This window comes from Dryobates pubescens, chromosome 16, assembly GCF_014839835.1.
Source record: "Dryobates pubescens isolate bDryPub1 chromosome 16, bDryPub1.pri, whole genome shotgun sequence".
NCBI classification, from domain to species: Eukaryota; Metazoa; Chordata; class Aves; order Piciformes; family Picidae; genus Dryobates; species Dryobates pubescens.
Window position 1 is genome coordinate 15950591 of NC_071627.1, and position 23336 is coordinate 15973926.

Sequence of the window (23336 nt, forward strand, 5' to 3'; positions counted from 1 at the left end):
GCACTGCCTCCTCCAAAGGAGGAGGAAGCAAAATCCCAGCATCAGTGTGGACTTCCAGCAGGGATGCTCCAGGGAGAAAGCCTTTGGCACAACACAGCCCCACTGGACAGAAGTGACGTGGGAGGAGAGGCAAAGGCAAACAGAGTTCAGAGTTACAGTCACTGGAGAAAAATTAATCCTGGAAAAAAAATCCCCCTCCATTTCCCACTACAGGGAAAGGTTTGCAGACTGCATCTTTCCACAGCCCACTGAAACATTGAATGGTGGAGGCATGGGATGAGTGGGGCACCTCCAGAGGCTAGGGTTACTTCAAAGCCACATGGGCAGCAGGGATAAGAATCAGGCCTGTGCAACAGCTATTATGAATGATGGTGGGAACACTGCTGCTAAAGATAACTTCATGAACAGGTACTAATAATAGCAATACTATAGGGCTTTCTTTTTGTGCTTTCTGCAAAGCCCTCTCTTGGATTGCTGAACACTAATGGATTGGGGCCTGCCACAACATCAGGGAAGCGACTGTGTGTGTGCACAGTGCTGGAGCCCAGCAGCAGACCGATGCCCTCGAGGAATAAGGACCAGCAGCAAGTGGCCGACTGAGCCAGCCACCCGCCACTGCCACGGCAGACCAGTGCCGGCCCGGCGCTCAGAGCGAGGATCCCACGCCGGAGCTGCTGGCGAGGCTGCCGCCGTGCTGGTTTCCATGACGACTTCAGCACTTGGCGTGAGATGGAGCTGACAGGATCAGCCAGCAAAGTAACTGAGCGGAGCTGGCGTCCTCCGTCTGCCGTGGCCCGCGGCGCAGCTCTGCCAGCCCTGCACGGCCGGTTGGCACCGGGCAAAGCCCGGGGAGCCTCTGGGCATCTGGGTCCCCCTTGCCTCAGAGGGCGTGTGCTGGCTCCCAGTTGTCCCTGTGATGTGGAGCCTGCCTCTTCCTTCAGACCCTCCCTGCCACCTCCCTTGACAGCGCAGCCCAGGTCCCAGCCCCTAGGTCCAGGCTGGCTGGATACACACACCTGCATCAGAGCATCTGGCCAAGTTTGTGCCCCTGCCTCTCCCCATTTCCACTCCTGGTGGAACCATCTCCCCAGAACTACCACCTCTGAGCACTCATGCCCCTTCAAACCCCAGCTTGTGGTTTCAGAGCCAGCCTGGATGGTGGTACACAGCTCCCTTCTGCAGCTCTAGGAGATGCTGCAGCCTGGGGTTGCGATGGCACCAGGGCCAGCCAAGTCTAGCAGTACCAGCCTGCACCATGTCAGCCCTGATCCTCACTGACCCTCAGCCCCCATGGAGGCTTTCCAGGTAATGTAAGATCAAGCTCTCCAGCCAGATGTGCTCAGTCAGTCAGGGACACCATGGAGCAGTGGGGAACCAACAACCTGCAGCACATGACTCCTCAGGTGGCATGGTCCCCCTCAGCCCCAAAAGCCATAGGTGCCCAGCCAAGGAGCCCTACCCAGGGACTGCGTCCCCTGACAAACCACTGTGCGTGGCCGCTGCTTTGCCCATCCGCTGGCAGGGAGCAGGCAGGGCTGGGGCAGCACAGCGGGTGGCTGGGACCCCCCAGCATCCCTCCCGCCTGCGCACAGGATCCTGCCGTGCGCCCTTTTATTCCAGCAGTGCAATTAGCCTTGCTGACCCCTGAAATCCTCAGCCTCTCTAAGCAGCCATGCATTAAATCCCGGATCCAAGAGTGGAAATAGACTTGGTAAAAGGCTTATGGCCCTATTTATTACATTTTACGCATGACAGAGTCCGACAGCATGGCAATGCTGCTGCGGTCGGCACTGGCTCTGCCTTCACACCAAGACAGATGGACTGACGGACAGACAGGCTCTGGACCAGGCAGCAGAGATTCAGCGGGTGTCTCCTCCTGGCCAGGCTTGGGTTGCTAGCTGAGTGCTCCCTCAGAGGCAGGCAGGCAGGGATATCGATCCAGATGAAAGCTAACACCGCTGCCGGGGCCGGGTAACTGTATCTGCCGCACATTTGTATTCCTTGGAGCGGGGCGGGAGGGCTGTAGCCATCTGCCAGAGCAGCTCAGGGATCCTGGGGATGCTGTGAGCCCTCTGTCTGGATCTCCATCACACTGCCTCCTCCCTTTTCTATGTGCTGCCTTTATCTTTTCTATTTCACCTCCACCTTGCTAGGGTCAAATAACACAGACCTGAGGAGAGCATCACAAAAATGGCAAGGTCCTTCCTTTGGAGCCAGGCACCTCCACTTAGGGACTGTTGGGCTGCCCAGGGCAGTGCAGAACTTGCTCAGTCCCTGCCTGTGTGATGGGAACCAAGGAGACATCACACCAGAATGTGCAAGGTTGTACAAGAGCATGGGGTGAAGCCTGCATTGCATGTATTCACCAACGCAGTCCTGAGGGTCCTACTGTTTATCCAGGTGGCTCAGGCTCTGGTAGGTGGCAGGAGCGGTGGAGGATGCTGCATGTGGGGGCAAGCACTGACACAAGGCTGTACAGCTCTGAACTGGGCAGTGGGTATGGTGAGGGGAAGGGGTGGGCAGCAGGGAGATGTGGAGACATGCAGGGAGACAGAGCTGTTGTGTGGTGAGGAATTAATAAGAAAAGCACAGAAATGAAGGCTCCAGTAGCAGAGGGCCTCTCTGCTTTCCCGCCAAAAACATAAGGCAGCTTCTGTTCACCTTCATCAGGGCCCAAATCACAAAAGAGATCAGGAAGCCCCTATAGCAGTTCTGTGCCAGGAAGCTGTCAGCACTGCAAAACAGGAAGGAGCAGAAGGGGCACACAAGGTTGCCCCTTCATGTGCTTATGAACAGCCAGCTACAGAGATGCAAGCAGCATGTGTTCCACACCCCAAGTCCCTGGGACACCAACATGCATGGACACAAATGGCAGCTCCCTTCTTCCTTGGATGGGACCCATGGCACCCTCATCGCAGGGCAGTCAGAGATGTCACAAGACAAAAGCAAGGACCAACCTGTGCACCTCAAACAAACTCTGTTTCTATCAATACTTGGTGCCAACGTGCCAGCCTTGCTGATCCCAGGTATTAGGGGCGAGCCCCAGTGTGCTTCATTGGCAAACCCATCTTTTGTGCTCACTTTGAAGGCAGCAAGGGGCCTTGTGTTTATGAAGAAGCAGAAGTGGGTCCACGGGATGTGTACTGTGCCCAGATCCTGCCACCACTGGCACCTCAGCCAAGCATACGGGTCCCAGTGGCCACAAGGGTGGAGAATGTATGTCCTTGATAACAGGAAATGGCACCTGTGGGGTGTCCCTTAGCTCAGCATTTCAAAAGGTCAGTCCCACATCTTTCACTAATGGAGCTCAAAGGACTTTGATGCCTGTGATGCCCCATACACTTAAGGGCAGAAAGACCTTCACCCTTCCTTGCCATTCCACTCAACCCCATGTTGCAGCAGGAAGCCTGCTCCAGCAGACAAGAATCGCAGAATCACAGAACTGTCAGGGTTGGAAAGGACCTCAAAGATCATCCAGGTCAACTCCCCTGCCGTGGGCAGGGACACTTCACACTAGATCAGGTTGCTCACAGCCCCATCCAGCCTGGCCTTAAGGTCTTCCAGGGATGGGGCTTCCACCACCTCCCTGGGCAACCTGTTCCAGTGTCTCACCACCCTCATGGTGAAGATTTTTTTTCCTAACATCCAATCTGAATCTACCCACTTCTAGTTTCACTCCATTCCCCCTAGTCCTATCAGTACCCAACGATGAATGATCACCTCGAGGTGCTGCAGCTTCACAGGCCCTTTGGCAGGTTGCAGAACTTTTTCCTCATGGCTCAGTTCTGTTTCTGTGCTTTAGAGCAGGGTTCTCTCCTCCAAGGGAAGGCACTGACACGTTAGCAAACAGCATGTCTTGTCGTAGATAAGCTCTGTCCTCGAATGCATGAAGACATCTATGAAAAACCCTGCAGCCCACATCTCCATGGGTTCCTGCTTCCCTGCCAGCCTGGTCACTGCCAAGAGCTCCCCACTGCCCCAGGATGGCTGCAATCCTGCCCTGCTAATGGCCGGGGAATAAGCCCCCAGGGTGTGAAAGAACAAGGTTTATACTCCTCCTAACACACATCCACAAAGGTCCCATACCAGCCAGGGCACTTGCAGGCTAATCCTCCTTCCAGAGTGGCAACTATATTTAGGTATCTAAATAAGACAGAGTGTCTCTTTCCAAAAAAGAGTTAGTTTGGGTTACATAAATACAGAGAGAAACTTGAAAGCTGTTTCCAGGTCCTCACATGGCGAGAGCAGAGATGAGGACAGTCTCCCCCTGATAGCTGCCTTTCATTTATTTTCAACTGACTATGTGGATGGGTTTCCAGCTTCTATGGGCAGACGGGCAGCAGGCAAGTAGTGCAAGCTGAGACGAGGGAACCCAGGCAAGAGGACCCCCATGAGAAGCCCCTGGTCACCACAGTAAGGCAGGGGCCCAGGGGCTGTCAACGCACAGCATCCTGAAATGTACCAGCACAGGAATGAAGAAGCTATTGCTGCAGGCAGGCCAGGCAGCACGATCAAAAGCACAGGCAGGAGGAGTCACAGAAGCAAATAAACTGAGCAGCTCCAGCTTTCCCCATCCGTGCCTGTCCTAACAGTCCCCCTGAGACACCCCTCCCCACTTAGCTGCTGACTTCCTTCCTCCTTCATCCACTTCCACATCCCGAAGCCTCTGATCCCGAAAGGAGAGGGGACAGGCCTGCACGAGCATGTCCTGCACATCTACCACTCCTCACCCTGCACCCCGGCACTGCAGGGCAGGGACAGCGCCTGCTCCTCAGCTCCAGGCTGCTGGGGAGGTTGGCTGCTGGTCATCCGCTCAGCAGCGTCTCCACCAGCGCTGGGTTACAATATGCACCATGGGAGTTTCTGGGGACACACACCACGTGGTTTCATTTTCAAAATATACATAAATAGACATATTTATTCCTTCCTAAAAGGACATGGCCACAAAGCAAAAAAAAAAAAAGAAAGAAAGAAAGAAAGAAAGAAAAGGCAGCTCAAATATCATCCAACCTTTCAGCCTGAGAAAGCCACACAGTTCTCATAGGCTAGGCTTGTGTTCTGTTACCTGGGAAATGGGTTTTATCACCCAAAACCCACATGTGCCAGTCTCCTGGTGGGGCCCACACAGAAACAGAAACTTCCTTTTTAAGAAGAACCTTCACAATTCTTTCTTTTCATTATTAGCATGGTTAAGTCGTGACTAGCTGTGTGCAAGCCTGCTCAAAAGCAGAAACAGTGGTGGCTGGTTTCAATCTCCAGCTCCAGCTATGCAGAGCTTTGGGGGTTATGCTGTTCAAATGAAGGTTTAAAAATCCTTCTATCATTAAGGCGCAGGAAGGTGGTTCTGAACCACCTTGTGCAGGCAGTGCAGCAGGCCCCAGAGCAGTAGGGGAAAGGAAGGCAGCTAAGCAGACATGGTTTAAAATGAGCCAACAGGAATGCAAAGTTTAATTAGCTTGAAGCCAAGGGCCATGAAGTTGCAAACATTTGCACCAATGCCATGCAAGTCCCAGGAAATCAGCACAGAGGGAGCTGAGCTGGAGCAAAGTTCAGCCCATATGCTGGGTGCCAGGGAGGCAACCTCTGTGTGGCAGGGAAGGGCACCACCATCTTGCTTGGCACAAACCACCACACAACCCATGTTCTGCTCTGCCCTCCTCCAGTGTTGCAGGAACAACCCCAGTCCTACCAGCACACAGGCAGCAGCTGTAACCTCTTCTCTGTGCCCACTGGCTGGGCAATGTGCAAGGAGCCAAAAGACCATGGCTGCTCCAGCCTTGTGCCCACCAGTGTCAGCACAGGATGCTCACCCACAGAGGCTGGCCTCTGCAGGTGTTAGAGGAGCCAGAGCCTGCCCCTGCTGTAGCCTTCAAGGGCAGCTGTGTAAGCATAGTGCTTTACACCTCCAACTTCTTGCTGTTACCCAGGCACATGTACAACCCTCACCCTAGCTGCAATCAGCACTGCTCTTTGCTCTAACCCAGCCCAGCTGCTGCAGTGTGGCTGCAGCTCAGCCCCATCAGTCTTGTGTGTATGCAAATACTCATGGCAGCGTCCCTTTGGGATGTTTCCTGTAACACCCCACAGCTACATTTGCACTTTCTTCAAAATAAAGAAATTAAAAACCCATCACTTCTACCTAGGCACTTCAGCTAAAAACAAAGCAGCAAAGGGCACAGCAAGCACGCTGCAGAGCCTCTGGCATGAGGACTATGCTGCCTGCTCCCAGCAGCAACTGCCCAGAACCCAAGCTCTGTGCACCAAGGGACAGCTGAGGTTACTCCAGCCACGGGTCCCCTCGTGATCCCCAGCTGTCGCTTGCAGGCGGCAAAACCTGCATTTCCCCTTCCTCTGGGCAGGAGGGAGGAGAAGGAACACGACTAGAGGCAGCTGGGCTTCCTTCCGTCCGCAAGACACAGCCGTCCGGCCGCGCACGCTGCTCTGTCTGCTCCTGCCCCAGCTCAGCCCCCAGCCCGTGCCAGGATGCTCTGCCCTCTCCCCTCTGTCTCCCCCCGCCACAGGATTTCCTTGCTCGAAAATTAGGAAATGAGGGTTCCTCGGGGACTAGGTGGGGAAGGCAACTTTTGACAGGGGAAAAGGATGACACCTCCCACACCCCTCGCCCACTGCCCCATATGCTGGGGTCGAATGCGGTCCTGCAGCCTCCCCGAACAAAGACCGGGGAAGCAGAAGCAACAGCAGCCATGAACTTGCAGCAAACTGAAAGAGGAACGAGGGGCCTGAGGAGCCGCAGTGGCTCAGCAGAAGGGGCTGCTGGGGCCGGCGTGCTCCCTGCCGCTGCAGGCAGAAGGACGGCGCGCAGAGGAAGAATTCCGAAAATGCAGCTCGGGGAAGATAGGCTGCCCTGACACTGGAGTCACGGCGAGAGCTGGAGGCACTCGTTTTATCCTCCGCCACCTCAGCACAAAAACATCCATATAAAGCATGCACTGCTTGGTTCCAGGGGAGGGAAGAAGTGTCATATCAGCGCTCCCGGCACACCGGGGTCTCTCCCGCTTCAGCCTCCATGGCACAGGCTCCCCCTCACCAAGGGCAGAGGCCTCCTGCTCCTATCTGCGAGGGCAAACGCCTGCCTGTTTGCAGCCCGGATGGGTACACACAGGCAGATATAAACCGCTCGTGTGATACTTCAGCCGGACCCTCTCATCGTGCTTCCTCAACAAAGCTCCCCGTACTGGGAAGGCATGTGACACCCAGGGACAGCAGGGATGCAAGATAAGCCAACTATTTTCCCTAAACCCCACATTGCTGCCCGGGAGCCAACAGTGATCAAAGGTTAGTCTGGCTACTGGATGGGGCCATCTCAAAGAGCCCTCAGGGCTGCCACAGACTCCACACTTCCCACCAGCAGATACCAGACGCCGCAGCACAGGGAACTCCTCCCAGGGGGGTTTCCAGCTCTTACAGGGCCAAAGGCGGTTTGCAGCTTTTATGTTTCCCTGTCTTAATTCTGAAGTGAACCAGTTTAATGCAGCAGTTTGCAGCAGCTCGACCCTGGCTGTTGCCTCTGCCTGGGGAGGTGCAGTGAATCGGAGCAGGGTAAGCATGAGGCTAGTAAGACCCTGAACGCTGCCAGATCTGTGCAAAGTCCTTCAGCATTTCTTGGAAGCTCCCATTATAAAAAGCAATAAATAAATAAATAAATACCGGTTTGCGAGCCAGAGCTCAGGAAAAGTGCTGAAAAGCAGAACAGCAGAGCGATAAGGGAAAGGAAACACATTGGCTGGACCATCACCCAACCCCTATGGGTCGGCTGCCCCTGGAACTAGGTCACTACCTCATCTGACCACCTGCCCCATTAACTTCAACCTTTAGTCTCTGTCTCTTTACTACAAGCAGAGGCACCTTAAAACAGCCTCTTCCAGGCACTTGTAAGAGACTCCTTCACCAGGTAGCAGGCAGGTGGTGGGAGCCTGCCCTCTCGGCCCTGCAAGCAGGCTGGGGATCCAGCTGCCTGCTCTTAGGGTGCAGACAAGGGGCTGCCCCAGCCCATGCGCCCCAGGAAAGAGGAATGCCACGTGGCTGAGACTGCAGTGGCCGGCACGGACATGCTGGCAGCGGCGGCTCTGGCGCGTACAAAGTTCCCCCTCCGCTAAATCACTTCAGGCTGCCAAGCAGTCACGAGAAATATAAGCCCGGGCGGGGTTGCCATGGAGCGGGGCTCGGCTGCGGGAGCCCGAAGCCGATTCCTCCGGCAAAGACGTTTGCCGACTGAGGCGCCCCCAGCACCTCCTGTCACCAGCTCCTCTCGCTGTGGCTCCCCGGTGGTGGCAAGTGAGTCCAAGGTACAGGGTCCCAGCAGAGCCTTATCTCTGCCGACAGACCTTCCTCTGCCTGGCAAAGCCAGGGCCCCCTCTGTACTGGAACCCCACAGGGTGCTCAGGCTCAGAGCATCCTGCAGAGATGGTGCCCCTCACCAGTTCCCCAAGGACATGGGCAGGCAGAAGGAGTGATGGCTTCAGTGGAGTTTGCTCCCCAGGCACTGGGATATGAAGGCACAGACTGTCCCTGCACAGTGCCTCTGCCCCAGCAGAATGAGTAATGTCCCCAAGCTCCCATGGGTGCTGGAGGAAGTGTGCCCTTGCCAACACTTTGCCTGCCAGCCTGCAGACAAGGGGCTTTCACACCCTGCCATGAGCCAGTCCCCAGTCTCCCTAAAGGGGATTTCAGAGCCTGGTGAGATCCTGTCCCTCAAAAGTGGCAGGTGGCAGTGGCTGGCAGCACCGAAAACTGCCTACCAGGAGCCAGCCTGCACTGGAAACCATGGGACCCATTCCTCAAAGCCAGGATGGGGTTTGGAACAGGAAAGGCATCCCTCAAGCATTTTTCACTGGACAACATGCAGTGCTGAAGTGCCAGACCAAGTGGAGTTCCTAACTACAAAGAGGCTTCTGACAGTGGAAAGGTTAATGTGTAAGAGAGATATCTCTCTCTCACAAAGATCCCTTTGCTGAGGGCACTAGATTGACACCTTAACTATTCGCCTGTGGGAGAGGTGCCTTTCCCTTACGGCGTAAGACCAGGGCAAGGTTGTTGCAGAAAGGAGGGAGGAATACCCATGACACAGGGCAGCCCTGGAGCCCTGCCAGGGTGGGGAGCACTGAGGGATCCAATCCAAAGTGCTGGGTGAAGGCATGTGGATGTGGGGGGAGGCTCTCCAAAGGATCATATTTGAGGCCTGCCCTCCTTTCTCCCGCGGCTGCTCTCTCCTGGCTCCAAGCAGCAGCCTCAGCAGCATGCTGCGCTCACCATCTCCTGCAGCCAACGCTGCAGCGCAGGCAGCTGCCGGCATCCCCAGCAACCACCACCCCCTGGCTTTGTAAACATACCGGCTACCGCCACCCTCGGTAACTGCCAGTGTGCTACAGCCACCCTGCACCGCTCTTCCAGGAGAGCATGAGGGTCTCCAGCCCCAGCAATGCAGCAGCCCTTCGACCCAACCTGCAGCAGTGCAGCCAGGCTGGAGATAACACTCTGCACAGGCCCTTGGGCTGTCTCAGTCACCCAGACACCCTTCTCAAAAAATCTTTGAGATTTCTTTCAAAGTCACAGAAAAAACAGAACGCTGGTCTGCTCACTGAGGACTACCAGAAATTAGGGATGCACTCCCCACTTCAATACTAGCAGTAACATTCCAGCTGATGGACTGCTTTTCCATCAAGGGCTTCACTGTGCCTCCTGCACTCATCGATGGATTAAGCTGTTAGCAAGAGGCTGAGAAGTTAAAGAGGAAATATTGTATTGCAGTTCATGTGATCTTTAAGTATCTCCCTGAGAAGCAGCCTCAGATTTTGATTTTTTTCCCCTCTTGCTGCATTTTGTTTGGGTTTTTTAAACAGATCAAAGCTGTAAGAGTGAAACTGCTCCTGCCTCTCACAGGGATGCCGAGAGTCGCCAGCCACTCCATGGTGCTCTCAGCAGAGCTGCCTGGCTGGCACTTTCCAGTGCCTGGTGCCAGCAGACAAACCAGCTACAACCAGCGTCGTCCCTCTGAGCAGCAAAGAGTTGCACAAAATGGATTAAGTGGGCCCAGAAATGACATGTTTTGAGTCGCAGCAAAGCAAAGTCACTTCTTTTGTTGTTAAAAAGGGAAAAGGAGTCAGCAGAAGAAAGGCAGATATCAAGTGAAAACCTCTGATTTTCTTTCTGTAGCAATGCAGGTACCACGTGAGTCATTGCTGTCCTCGATATGTAAATAGAGGTTAGCAAGCACCCACAGCACAAGCTCGTATAATTAAGGGACTGATGCAAATATCTATGTCAAACCTTCATCATGCATCTCCCCAAGAGCCCTCCTGAGGATTTCTCCCCTGTAGAGGAAGGGATCACCTGGCACCTGCATACACCCAACTGCATCCTTCTCAAGACCTACTGTGAAAGCAAGGACTGGGGAGGAGCATGGGGGAGAGAGGAAGAGAGCGGGGGTTCCTCAACATTTCCACGAAGGAAATGGCTAATATTCATGATCTCATGGCCTTCTGACATTGTAGTCTCTCAGGATAATCTGATCTTGTGTTGGAGCACTGGGGACTTTGCACAAGCAGCTTTCGGGCTTCATTGAGAAGTCAGTAACCCAGTTGTAAGGCAGAGGCTCGTACAGTAGTAATGGGGAGAGACGTCAGCAGCCAGCCCGGGACCGCCTCCCGCTCCGAGTTATAAAGCAGGCATGTGACAGCAGCCAAGGCTAGAGCCTTCCCTGCAGTTTCATCAGAGGGTAAGGTACAAGCACAACACCGGTTTACAACTTCAGGCGTCTCTTAAGCAAATGCATGCGAATCATAGCTGGGGGGCATTTAATTGGTTTTTTTACCTTTTTGGTGGTGGTGGGTTGGGTTTTTTACCTCTTTTTTTTTTTTTTTTTTACCCCAGCCTTTAACCCCTGCAAGCACATGGGGACAGAGAGGAAATGCAATCATCAAAAGCAGGCAGGGAGAGCTAAGGCAGGCTGCACACCGCCGCCAAGGAACCTGCAGCAGGCTGCCAAGATCTCTTTGCTGCTCTTCACCTGACACACCTGGCACGCACCAAGCCTCACACCAACTCTATGCACCTATCCACGCCAGTCCCTCCAATAGAGCACACAGGCAGAGTCATGGAATCGTAGAAAAGGTTAGAAAATACCTTTTTAAGATCATTGAGTCCAACCATCAAGTCAAACCACTGGTTTGCTGTGCCTGGACCTCCTGTGTCTTAGGGGAGATGCCACAAAAAACAGTCTTATTTCATCACAGGCCATTTCATAGTCCCAAATTTTGCAGGGGATGCTCACAGCACGGTAGGTTTGCACCAAAGAAAGATGACAATTTGCAGGATTATTTTTTTTTTTACCCCTCAGCAGTCTCTTTTTGTAATAAGATTCCTAAATTGGCACACCAAATGTTGACCAAAAAAGCCAAAAAGAAACAAGCCTTCAGATGCAAGCTGTAATCACATGAGCTTATCATTTCACGTTAAGCACGTGGAGAACAGGCAGGTTTTTAGCAGGGAAGCAGAGCCAGGAACTTTCACCTGCCCTGAGAGCAATGGGCCTCATTGGAGCTGCAGCCTTCCTGCCGTACTTCCTAGGGATGGCATCCCACACAACCAGCCTCCTCTCCTCCAGCCAACAGTTCTCTCAGCAATAATAAATCCGTCCAAACCAGAAAATGCAAACTGCTTACAAAACCTTCCCGGCCCACTTCTCACCTTTCCTGACCCTTTGTTAACAACCAAAGCCGCCACCTCCCCCCTGCTCTGCCCCCAGCAAGCTGCCCAGGTCCCATGCCAAGCTGGAGCACCCTGGAGCTGGTGCATGCAAGGAGAGGCAGCAGGACTACATCAATCCAGCCAGTGGCAAGACCTGCCTGGTTCTCTCTGGCACATGCACCAGGGGCAAATCTGATTTACCAGGTCTTGAGATCTTATTTGTTTTGAACCCAAACAGCAGGATTAGTTCCCGTCCCATTCCCAACACACATGCTCCTGCTGTTTGCAGTCCCAGAGGTAAACTGGTGAGAGAGCAAGGGTTGGGATGAATGTGCTAGCTTCACAATCGAAGCTATTTTGTAATCTGTGGTTATGAAAGTGAAGGGCTGGATAGATGATGTATAACTACAGAAAACTCTTCCCACTTGCACCAGGCTCATCAATCCCACTGCGAAATGCACGGTTGTGCTCCAGATCAGCCACGGCTCTCGCTACTGCCCGGCTCATTGTATAGCGTCTCTTCCACCCCCCAAAATGGAAAAGCATGCGAGCCCTATAGCCAGCACGGCTCACTCTCGTGATCGTGCGGGAGCTGCCAAGGAGCTTTAATCTGATTTTAATACCCAACTCGGTCCAAAAAAGAGCCTATCCAGATTTTGGAGCTTCTGACTCGCAGCACCGATGCCCCTCTCCCTGCTAACCTCTCACCCCCCTCCCTCCCCCCCAAAACCTCCATCCCCCAAGATCCCAGTCCCTATGCGTTTAACTGACGCTCGGCATGAGTCATCCCACCGCCCGGCTCTTATCAGCCCCCGCCGCGCAGCCCCCTGCGGAGCCGCCCCCCCTCCCCCCCCAGCGCCCTGCGCCGCGGCGTCCCCCTCCCCTCCTGTGCAGCGGGGATGTTGTTGCAAAGCGGGGGTGCGTGTGCCAAAATCCATCAACCCATCAACTTCTCCACACTCCCCCCCCCACAATTCCCTGCAGAAGGGGCGGGGGGGGAGAGGGGGGGTGCGTCCACGTGCGAGTGGTGCTGAAAGCGCCGGCGGGGCTGCGGGGCTGCAAGAGCCGGGGCCGCTCCGAAGCCGCTCCGAAGCGGCGGAAAGGAGAGAACCGCGGAGGCGGCAAGGATCTGCTCGTCCCCCCTCCCCGAATTTCCCCCTCTGCGCACCCGTGGAGCAAACCGGAGCTCCGCAGATCCTCCGGGCACCTGGCGCGTAAAGCCGGTCCCCGCACCGCCACCCCCCACCCCGGAACAGTGCGGGTCCCGGCTCTACCCCCAGGTGCCCCGGGAAGGGGGGCGTCTGCCGGCTTCCCTCCCCTGCAGTCACACTGCGCTGCAGAGCCGTACAGCAGAGCCACTCGGCCGCCCCCCTCCCTACCTGGCTGTCAGCGAGGTAACTGAAGACGAAGGAGGAAAGATCCTCGTCGAGCAGAGAGCTGCAATCCGGCCCCGGCTCCGCCATCTTCCACCTCCGGCTGGGGCTGAGGCGGCACCGAGCATGCAGCAGGCGCGGCGGCGGCGGCAGGGAGCCCGGCGGCCGTCGGGGCGGAGCCGCCCGCAGCCCCCGCCCGCCGGCTGCAGGAGCCGGGGGGTGGGAGGGAGCAGGGCATGGGGGGACACCCGCGGTGGCAGAGTGCCCGTGGGGCTTGCAGCCACGTGTGGGGCACAAGCGCCTTCCTGCGGGACACGCGCCCGCCCCGGGCACCCACTTTAAGCACCGCTGGGCACACTTTCCAAAGTGGGCGCGACTAGGGTGATGCCAGCATCATCAGGTGCTGCTCAACAGTCCCCAGATCGCCCCGAGATGAGAAATGTAAACCCTGAGAGCAACATGTCAGGCTGAAGGTCACATCCAGGCTTGGGGAGGGCTCACCCACAGTCGAAGAGTGTCCTGTATGGCTTGCAGCCACGCATGGTCCCACATCAGCTTCCAACAGGGGACATGCCCACCCAGGACACCCACTTTAACGACTGCTGTGCACACCTCAGAAGTGCCAGCCCTTAAAAGTGGAGGCACCCAGCACCACTGTGCACAGTGTTGGGCTGAAATTCACATCTATTCTTGGTGAGGAGGACACCCATGGCTGCAGTGTCCCATGAGGCTTGCAGCCATGATGTGGGACACAAGCACCTACTGCAGGATGTCCTCCCACCTAAGGCACCTGCTTTAAGTAGTGCCATGCCCATCTTAAAAATACATGCCCTTAAATGTAGTGATACTCAGCATCACCAGACGCTATGCAACAGTCTCTAGATCACCCCAAACTGAAATTAACAACCCCTGAGAGCAGCATGTTGGGCAGAAGGTCACTTCCAGGCTCAATGGGTTTGCACTGGAGTGGAGCCAGGTGGCTGAGAGCAAAGAGTAACAAGGAGCAAAAGATCTTCAGATTTCCCTCCTCTTCATTTCAATGCTCATCCCACCGTGGTTGTGAGCATCTTGATGTCACGCACATCATTTTTCTGTCTGAGGTTGTGTGGGGTTGTGAGGTGTATGCTAAAAGCTTTTTCAGAAATAATTAATGATGGGACCAAAAATCTCATGAATGTTCTGTTTACTTAACCTTAGCAATTACATGGGAAAGAGCAGGGCTTGGCACTTCAGCCTAAATTAGCTGATACAAACCAACCTGGATGGTTGGCAACACCTGCAGCCTAATGGCTCCAGATCCTCAAATACCCTCAGATGGTTCAGACAGGCCTGCAGGACCAGAAAAAGATTGCTGCTTGTCCACGTTCTTGCTTTCTTTTGTTTCAAAGAGAGAGCTGTTCCAGCCACTCTTTAATACCCTCTGGTGTCCCTTTGGTTCAGCACATACTCTAAACACCATACAGTGTAGCACCACTGGACTTTCACTGATGATGCCGAGCCTTGCAACAAAAAATGTCAGTGGGCAGCATGTGTTATATCATATGGCTGATGGGAGCTGGGGACAGGGGCAGCTTGTCTGATGGGGTGGGACAAAGCAAGAGAGAAGCTGCCACAAACTCTTCCTCATTGCTCTGGCGCTTCATTACTACTTACTGTTATGAAGTGCTGAAGCAGTAACCCAAGGTGCTTTTTACGCTGCTCCACCAGCAATGAAACTTCCCTTCCCATGGCTGGGAGGTCTGGGCCAAGGATGCACAACTGTAGCTCACAGCAGGCACAGCGTGCAGCATTGGCAGGGCTCGGGGAAGGAAATTGCCTTGCTCTGGGGCACGTGCCATTCCTTGCAGAACAAGACTTGAATTCCCAGTCGACCCTGCTGGCCGGTGATCTGGAGTACATGCTCCCTCCAGTCCCTCCTTTGCAGAAGACGCAAGCGGAAGAAGAACACTACGGAGAGAGGAGGTGAGCTGAGAACAGGAGGGACGTCAGAGGAAAAAGCAGGACTGGAAGGCTTCACCGTAGAAGCAGTCTATTGGGAGGAATTTGTTGCACAAAAGGCAAGGTTCTCACTCAAGTATCTCGTGATTTCCTTTATGCCAGTTGTACTCATATGGGAAGTAACCTTTCATGGGAATGACTTGCAAATGGTTGCTCTAAAATCAAGTTATGCATAGCCATGTGTTTCAGAAATACCTTTTCCCTTCTGCTGTGTGTTCAAGCACAGTTCCTCTCTCCTTACTTTCCAACCCAAGATGAGCCAATTCTAGCCCCAGCCATCGGCAGCCTGTTGGGTGCCCACCCTGGCAGCAGCCACCTGCACGGTGTGGCTTGGCTGGGCAACCCAGAGGAGCATAACGAAGTCAAAGCCCAACCTGTGCTGCCTCATTTGTCCTCTGGACAGAGACAGGTTAGGTCTCCTTACAGCCAAGTGGGCAAAACTGGATGGAATGTAGGGGTCAGGCTGCGCTTGGCACAAGAGCAGGGTCAGAGGGCAGCAGAGAGGGGACAAAACGGGAACATTTCAGAGGAGTGGACTTGCTGCTACTTCTGGGTTTCAGTGGAATCCCAGAGGACAAAGTACAGTTGCTCACATGGCTGCAAGTCATTTTTAACATGCTCCAACTTCTGGTCCTGACTGTTCTGGACTTTAGCACAGTCCAAGTGGGTGGGTTTTTTTCTGCCTTTTGTTTTGTTTTCACCTATAGAACAGAGATCACACCACTTCCATGTGCCCTGGAGCTGCTGGGGGACTGGTTGAATAACGCTCATGAAAAGGGCTTCGAAAGCACTGGGAGACAGGCAAAGGAGGACAAGATGTTATAGCTGCCATTGTCTCCACCTCCTTAGAAGTCAGTCATGTGGCAGCCTCAGAAATAGTCGTGGTGGGTAGAGAGGGCCTCTGATCCACGGTGTGAAGGGGATGTTCTATCCCTGTGCACATGCACCCTTCTCTCTGCGCAGGGACCCTGCGGTTCCACTGAGTGCTCACAGCTTCCCTCCTAAACCAGAGCCTGAGCTTTGTGAGCAGGAGAGCTGCCAGAGCTCCAGCCTCTGCTGCTCTTCTTATTTACACATTTAAAGAACAGTCAACCACAGCTGGGCAGAAATAAGCCCCCCATGCCCACCCCTTGCCTGTTGGCCCTGACTCCATGGCACTGTGCCGGCGCCACAGCCAGCCACAGCAACGCGGTGCTAAGCCCAGAGGGGTTGGGGATAACATTACCAAGGTAAAATATAACAGGAGAAGTCTACAAATGCCCTTTCAAAACAGCAGAGAGCAAGTCAAGTCATTAGGCCAGCGGTCAGGAAGGGACAGAGTGTGAAGGTACCCTTAGCCTACCAAAGGCCAACTGTGGGACAGGAGCAGGAGCCAATGAGCAGTGGCTGGGCAGGAGACACCCCGTGCCGTTCAAACGCCCGCCTTTGGTTTCACGTTGCAGCTGTCCCTGTTTGTGGATGGGAAAATGTTCTAAAGAGCGAGCAGTGCAGGCAGTGAGAGGCAGCAGCAAATGGGGCTGCTCCTAGTTACAACATCCACAACCACTGCTGGGTCCTCACCAGGCCCCCGCGTTGTATTAAATGCAGCCCCAGGGGGAATTAGTATGGTGGCCACCCTGGGGTCTCAGGGGAGGGGGGGCTCTGCTGGCTGGGTCTCTCTGATTTGGCAATTCAGTAAGCTGGGGGCAGCCAAAGGGGAAATGCCCCTGAGGCTCTGCCAAAGTCCTCTCCTAAAGCATGTGGGCTGCTAATTGGAGGCCCCGCTTCCCACAGGGTAGCAGTGGTTAGCAGTGCCCTGACTCTAGGTTTCACCAAGTTTTGCTGCTTGGCTCCTTTCCACGAGCTCTGCTTTTCTTTCCCTTCAGGCCTATACAGCACCCAGCCTCATCCTTCACCTGAAGTCACCGAGTGCAGGGACCAAGTATCCCTTTTCGGCCACACTTTCTGTGTCCAGTGGCTCCCGATCAGCTGTGTTCAGGGCTCCAGCCTGCCTGATTCTGCAGCCTGCTCCTCTCCAAAACCACAGCCTTGCACAGGATGTGGAGATTAAGCCACCCAGTCATGGAAGAGGAAACCTATGAAAAGAGAAATATGGTGGGAAAGGAGTAAGAACGGGGCTGCGGATGAGCTTTTGGAACAGATGGGAATTTCCTGGAGCAAGCAGCAGAGGCCAGGCAGCCCAGCGGAGGGTAGAGAAGGCTCCTGCATGATGGCTCATGCTGCCCACCAGCTGTGTGGGCTGAGCGAGAAGACCAGGATGCCCATTGACTCCTTATGGCATTTTAAGTGACTCATTTGTCCACGGGAAGCAGCACACTTGCAGCAGCTGAGGCAGCCTGTCCTCCTCCCCAGGCGGTTCCAGCACAGCGGGGCCAGCCGGCCCCTTCTGCCCAGGGACAAGAGCCTGGCAGCAGCTCGGGTCACTTGGCTCATCCTGTACATCACTTTATCTGGAGGAAGAAACCCCCTGTCAGAGACCCTTCACAGCTTTTTCTGCACTGCCTGACATCCTGCCATGGAGACCCAAGGTTTCCCCTTGCTATTTTGCTGGCAGTGTCCCCACATGCTGCCCCAGAAGCATCCTGGCACACTGGCACCAGCCAGCCTTCAACATGCAGGGACCAAAAGAAGCTGCACCATACGGCATGTGTCCCTTGTGCTTACTCTTTTGCTCTGGCTGATCTCGGCTTCCCCACTGCACTGTGCTACTGGCAGCTCTCATACCGCTCTGACAATGTCTGTCATAGCCTATTTATGTCACCCCACTGTCCTCTTGCTGGCCTGCCTCGTCCCTGCCTGTTGGGCTGATTCTGGTCCTGGTGGCACTGCTTGGCCTCCCTTCCCTGACTGGCAAGACAGCACCAGGAACTGGGGTGTCTTCATCTCCATCATCCTGCTGCCAGGCCCTCCTGTGCTCTGCTCCCCAGGAGGAGCAAGGGGCAAGGGGGAGGCTGGCCAAGACCCAGACTGACGTCATCCTCCTCTGCAGACCCTGACCCTGAGCAGGGTGGCTCCTCCTGCCTCTCCCTGGGGGCTGCTCAGCGTCTGGGCACTGCAGCCAATGTTTTCTCTTCTTCTTTTTTCTTAACTGTCTCCTTCTGGAGGCATGCCACAATCACCCAAGCAGATCCCAATACTCCTGCACCAGCAGAACTGGCCAAGGGGGAAAGCAACAAAGGGAGCCAGTTTGGAACCCCAGTGCTGCCAAGCAAGGACTTGCTGTTCTTCAAGCAGCCATTGCTGGCAGGGATGTCCATGGGCACCTCCCTGTCTTGTGGCTCCCAGCCCAGGGCAAACGCCAACCAGGCTGCCCTCATCTGTCCCCAGGTCCCCCATCCTGCAGCATGTCCTCCACACAGCTCCTGCCCTCCTTAGCAGCTCTCCTCCATGCATCTCCCACAGCCACTGGCCACTACCATCCCCAGCTACTACATCCCCAGGCTGGTCACCAGTGGTGGGAAGGGGCTGGTTGTCAGGTCCCAGCTCCCTTTGATCACAGGCACTGGTTGTTATTGCAGAAACCCCTCCACAGGTGTCTCCTGCTGCTGCTCTTGCCAGCCTGGTGAGCAGAGCCACCCACAGCATTTTGGGGAGCAGTAGGGACCGGGTTGTGAGCTTGGTGGGAATGGAGGCTGGGGCAGCAGGCACTGGTGCATCTCCTGGCCCCTCACAGACACTGCTTTGCTGTTCCCCAGCATTTCAGCACCATGCCCCTGGGCAGGAGACACTTGAGCTTCAGCCAGCACTATAAATAAAACCACACTCTTTTACCCCGCCAAATAGGTTCTCATCGATTTTACCTATTCCTCCTCCTCCCTCCCTTCAATATGTGAAGTCAGCTGAGGAGGAACTCGGGGATCTGCCAGCTTGGCAGGGAAAATGCCAGCCCCTCCAGGCCCTCTCACACAGAGATAGTTGCTCTTGCCTGGTTTTGTCTCTCTTAACAGGCAGCACCACTGGAGGAGAAGAAAAAAAGCTCCCCGGTGGAAGTTTGCTGGCTAATTATTTATTAATCTCCTCCTGACAGTGTAATCACCAGCAGTGAGGCAGCTCCTGAGCCCCCCACCACCATGGGGAAGAGGATGGAGAGCTCTGCTGGTGGGGTTCAGGGTGATCAGACACATTGCTTCCTTCTCCAGCTGCTTCTGTTACGGTTGTACCTGTGGCTGAGGGGTGGGGGACATCTCTGAGACCCTGAGTCCCCACCCTGGGAAGTGCTGAGAGCCAGTTTCTGGTCCCTTGCTGCTGATGTCAGCTGGGGGGATTAGCCCCCCCAACCAGGCAGTGTGGGAATGCCTGCTTGCTGCAGGCAGTTACTCTGCACACGGGAACTCCCCGTGCAGAGATGGCTAGCAACAGAAATAATGCAGCAAAATCACAGCTCACACAGTCTTCCTGGCACTTGAAAGCATCTCGAGAGCTTAAAAAGCTGCAAGATGCTTTCATTCCTATCCTTTCCCTGCTATGCTTGCCTCTCGCTGCCTATGCTCTGGGGATCCCTTCCCGGTGGGGAGAGGTGCAGCACTTCAGGGGCAAACGGTACCGAGCCGGGCACGGTGAATCCTGCCCGCGGCAGGCTGCGGGAGGCAGGAGGTCTCGTGCTGCCCGCCGGAGCAGGGCTGCGGGTGACTCATCGCCATGCAGTATGCAATTACCCAGGCAAGTGCAGGCTCCTGCTGCTTTGCACAGGTATCTGTGTCAGCCAGGGCTATTTCCAGCTCTCTCCACACTCCCGGCTCCTCTGAGAGGTCCTCTGAGAGGTAAGGAATACAGCCGGCTGGCCCCTCCGCCTGCCACAGGGGCAGGCATGACATTCTCATGAGCAAAGGGCCAGGGGGTTGCGTCCAAACACCCAAACTGCACAGCTGTGGAGGAGGGAGCGATGTGTGTTGCACACACAGAGCCACAGACCCAACAGAGGCACAGAGAAATGCAGCAAGGCTGCACAGTGCCCATTGCCACCGACTAAGCACCACATGAGGAGAATTTAGAGCTGTTATTATTAGCCATGCTGGTAGCACTGGAAAGGACGTGGCAGAGATGGGATAAAGTGGAGTTTGGAAAACGCTCTGGCCTGGAAAAGCAGGGGAGGGAGTGGGATTAAAGGAGCAAAGCAACGTGCAGCAGTGCCTTCTCCCCTCCCTGCCAGAGAAGATAACTGCAAGCTCTGTGGGGCAGCCTCGCTGTCTCCTGATCTGTACACTGAGTGCACACTATCCTCCATCAAGCTGTTAAGCCACACTGAGCTCAGGCAGGGAGATTTTTTTGATTCCCAAAATATTTGCCTAAGACTTTGCTCATTGCTTTTCCCTCTGGTCACTGTGAACAGGAAGCAGGGGGAAGCTCAGGCCTTGAGCACTTCTTGGACAAGCTCCAACCAAGGGCCACAGCCCTCCAGCTGAAAGCCTCATTCGCTATAGGCGTTTTGTAGCTGGGGCTGTCACAAGAATGCAGCAGCTGCAGCCGAGTCCCTGTGGCCACAAGCAGAGGTAGCTATACTGCTGCACCAATGCTGGGTGCAGCAAAACACAGCTCTGGGGGGGTGGACAGGGTGCACCCTCCTGGGAAGCCTGAGCAGGCTGAATCCGGATGGAGGAAGTGAGCCTGGATTTGTACAGCCTTCAGGAGTCTTCCTGGGATGCTGGAGGTTTGTGCAGCCTCACCTGGCGGCTGTGATACAGGGGAAACCTCCATATGTGATACAGATGTGCCACTCTCTGCCTGTGCAGCATGGTGAAATGATGGCTATATGATGATACTGAAGCCCCAGAGACCCTGTATGCTGCTTGTCAGCACACTTTGTATGTCCTATTTAACTGCCCTGAAGATGAGTGATGTTCATCACTCAGCTGGGCTTGGCCAGAGAGATCTGCAGAAGGCACATGGGGGGTCACAGCCAAAGGAGGGAGGGTACAGAGCCACGACCTGTGAAGGGTCTGGGAGGGCTAATGTGCCTCAACCTCTGGCTTTCACCTCACATGTGTCCACCAAAGCCTGGCCTGGGGAGAGCATGGGGCTACAGCCAGAGCAGGCTGTAAGCAGCACTGAGTGCCTTCATCCTTTCCACACTCCCCAGCAGAGCCTTCGACGTGGGAGAGCTGCTACAGTCTTTTTTGCTGGAAAAATAACATTCATCATCCTCAGGGCCACCTCCCTGACCCTTGTCATAGTTTGGTGCCTCAGTGCCAGCTTTGTTTTAAAAGCATTATTTATCCTTAATAAAAGCTAATCTAAACAGTGAGGTTGCCAGGATGATGAAAATGAAAATGCAGTGGTTGTCATAACTGTCAGCATCCCTTGGAATGGGGGCCTGGCAGTGCCTGGCTGCACCCCACCTCCACCCTGCATGGCTGCATGGGCAAAGGAGGATGCTGCCAGCAGCACATGCCTATGGCAGCCTCTGTGCCAGGAAAAGCAGTGCCTGGGGTGTTTTTTTTCAGTAATGCACAGGTGCACTTCTTATGCATACTTGTTATTTCTGAATGTTTAGTAACTCTGATTTCGTTTATTGCACGAGTAAATGAGCAAATATGGCATGCACAAATGATGGGAAATAAATGAGTTTGTTAAGGGCCTTCATGAGAAGATCTATCTGTTATTAAAAGACCTGTGTTGCAATGCTCTGATGTCATGTTAGCAACAGGGATATGAAATGCTCTTTATACAATAGAAACTAGATTTTCAGGGCACGAATCTGGCAGTATGCGTTGAGCCAGTGAGTGGCTGAGGCCATAAAACATGGCAGCTGGTGGCATCTCCATTTGCTCAGGGAGCTGCAGTGGGTCACGGGGCAGCATTCCATGTCCCAGGCTGGTGGCCAAGCTGAGATCTTCACCCCGAGGCAGGCCCTGGAAATGTCTGTCTCTGTTCCCCTAGCCCCAGCCCCCAGCAGTGTCCCATCAGGAGAGGTGAGTGGGAAGCATGCAGGAAACATGCAGGAAGCCTCGCTCATTTCCTGACCATATCTTCTCCTTCCATCATTCTTCCTTCTGGCAGACATGAATATTGGAGGCCCTGGGGAGAGCCTGGCATGGCTCCTGCTCAGTCCTGCTACTGCAGCTCTCCTGCTCTGGCTGGCTCCTCTGGTTTCTCCCACAGGGCTGTGGCTTTTGGCAGGGCCATGCAGGGACAGGCTACTGGGCCGTGCAGGAGCAGGGTACTGGGCCAGGACTCCTCTCAAGCTCAATCTCTATCTCTCCCTGGTTTTCCAAACTGCTTTATTTACAGGCACGAGCCTGTATTTGAATGCTGCCTGGCCAAGCAGAGTGCAGCCACGACTGGGACAAAACAAAACCAGCATTCATGGGCAGTCATTTAAATTCCCAGCAGCTGTTCCCTCCCAGCACACTCATGCCTGCCCTCCTTTGCTGTCCACAGGCACCTTCAGGGGCTTTTTTCTCTGGGTGGTAGGGGAGCAGGTCTTCCAGCAAGTTTACCATACTGGCAGCATCCCTTCTCCTCCTCCTGCCTGCTAAATGTAAGTGGCCAGCCCTGGAGGAACGGTAGCTGTGAGGGCTGCTCCTTGCTTGGGGGTCTGCAACTGCTGGAGCCACTCACGGAACCTCCTCCCTGCCACAGGGGGTCATGCAGGGCTAGCTGGGTGCTCATACCACAGCAGGAGCCCCATGTGCTCACTGGCAGTCTCTGCACTGGTTACAGGTGCCCTGCAGCTGTCTTCTAGCCCCAGCTCATTTCCATCTCCCCATGATGGTGCTTCACCCCTGAGGCTAAGCCATGATGTAGGAGCAGCCTCCCAGCCCACCTCCAGCACCACAACGCACAGTGAGAGGAGTCCTGCACCAAGGCAGGGCAGGCAGGCACATATCCCTGAGACCCCAGGTAAGCCCTGTGCAACAGGGCTGTGTGTCAGGCGCAGCAGCAGGACCCCAGGCGGGAGCCGAGCGCTGCCATCTGGCCTCTGGTGCGCTCACATCAGAAAGGAATTGCAAACACGTGTTTTGGGCTGGTTGGGTTTCACCCCAGCCCTGCTTTCCTGCGGGATAGGGGAAGAGGGCCCCAGCAGGGAGCAGGCAGCAGCACGCCGGGCACCAGCAGCAGGAGCGAGCACGCTGCGGTTCACCAGCCGGAGACAGGCAGCTGCCGTGAGGAGCTGGTGCTGAAACGCTGCCTGCAATCCCATTACGGCTGCAAGCGCCGATGAGTTTAGTGGCCTCGATTTAATTCCCATTTGTACACGGTGAGGGGGAAAAAAAAAAAGGAAGAAGAAAAGAAAAGGAGGAAGAAGAGCAAGATATGGAT

General features: G+C 54.9%; 1 protein-coding gene across 1 annotated transcript in view; it reads right to left on the reverse strand.

Annotated features, from left to right (window-relative positions):
- PPARGC1B (PPARG coactivator 1 beta) overlaps window positions 1–13215 on the reverse strand; it is a 51916-nt gene extending 38701 nt beyond the window's left edge. The window contains exon 1 of the mRNA XM_054168319.1: window positions 13086–13215. Coding sequence (XP_054024294.1) covers window positions 13086–13169 — 84 coding nt within the window. The 5' untranslated portion in view covers window positions 13170–13215. The remainder of the gene's footprint in view (window positions 1–13085) is intronic.
- Window positions 13216–23336: the final 10121 nt, after the last annotated feature.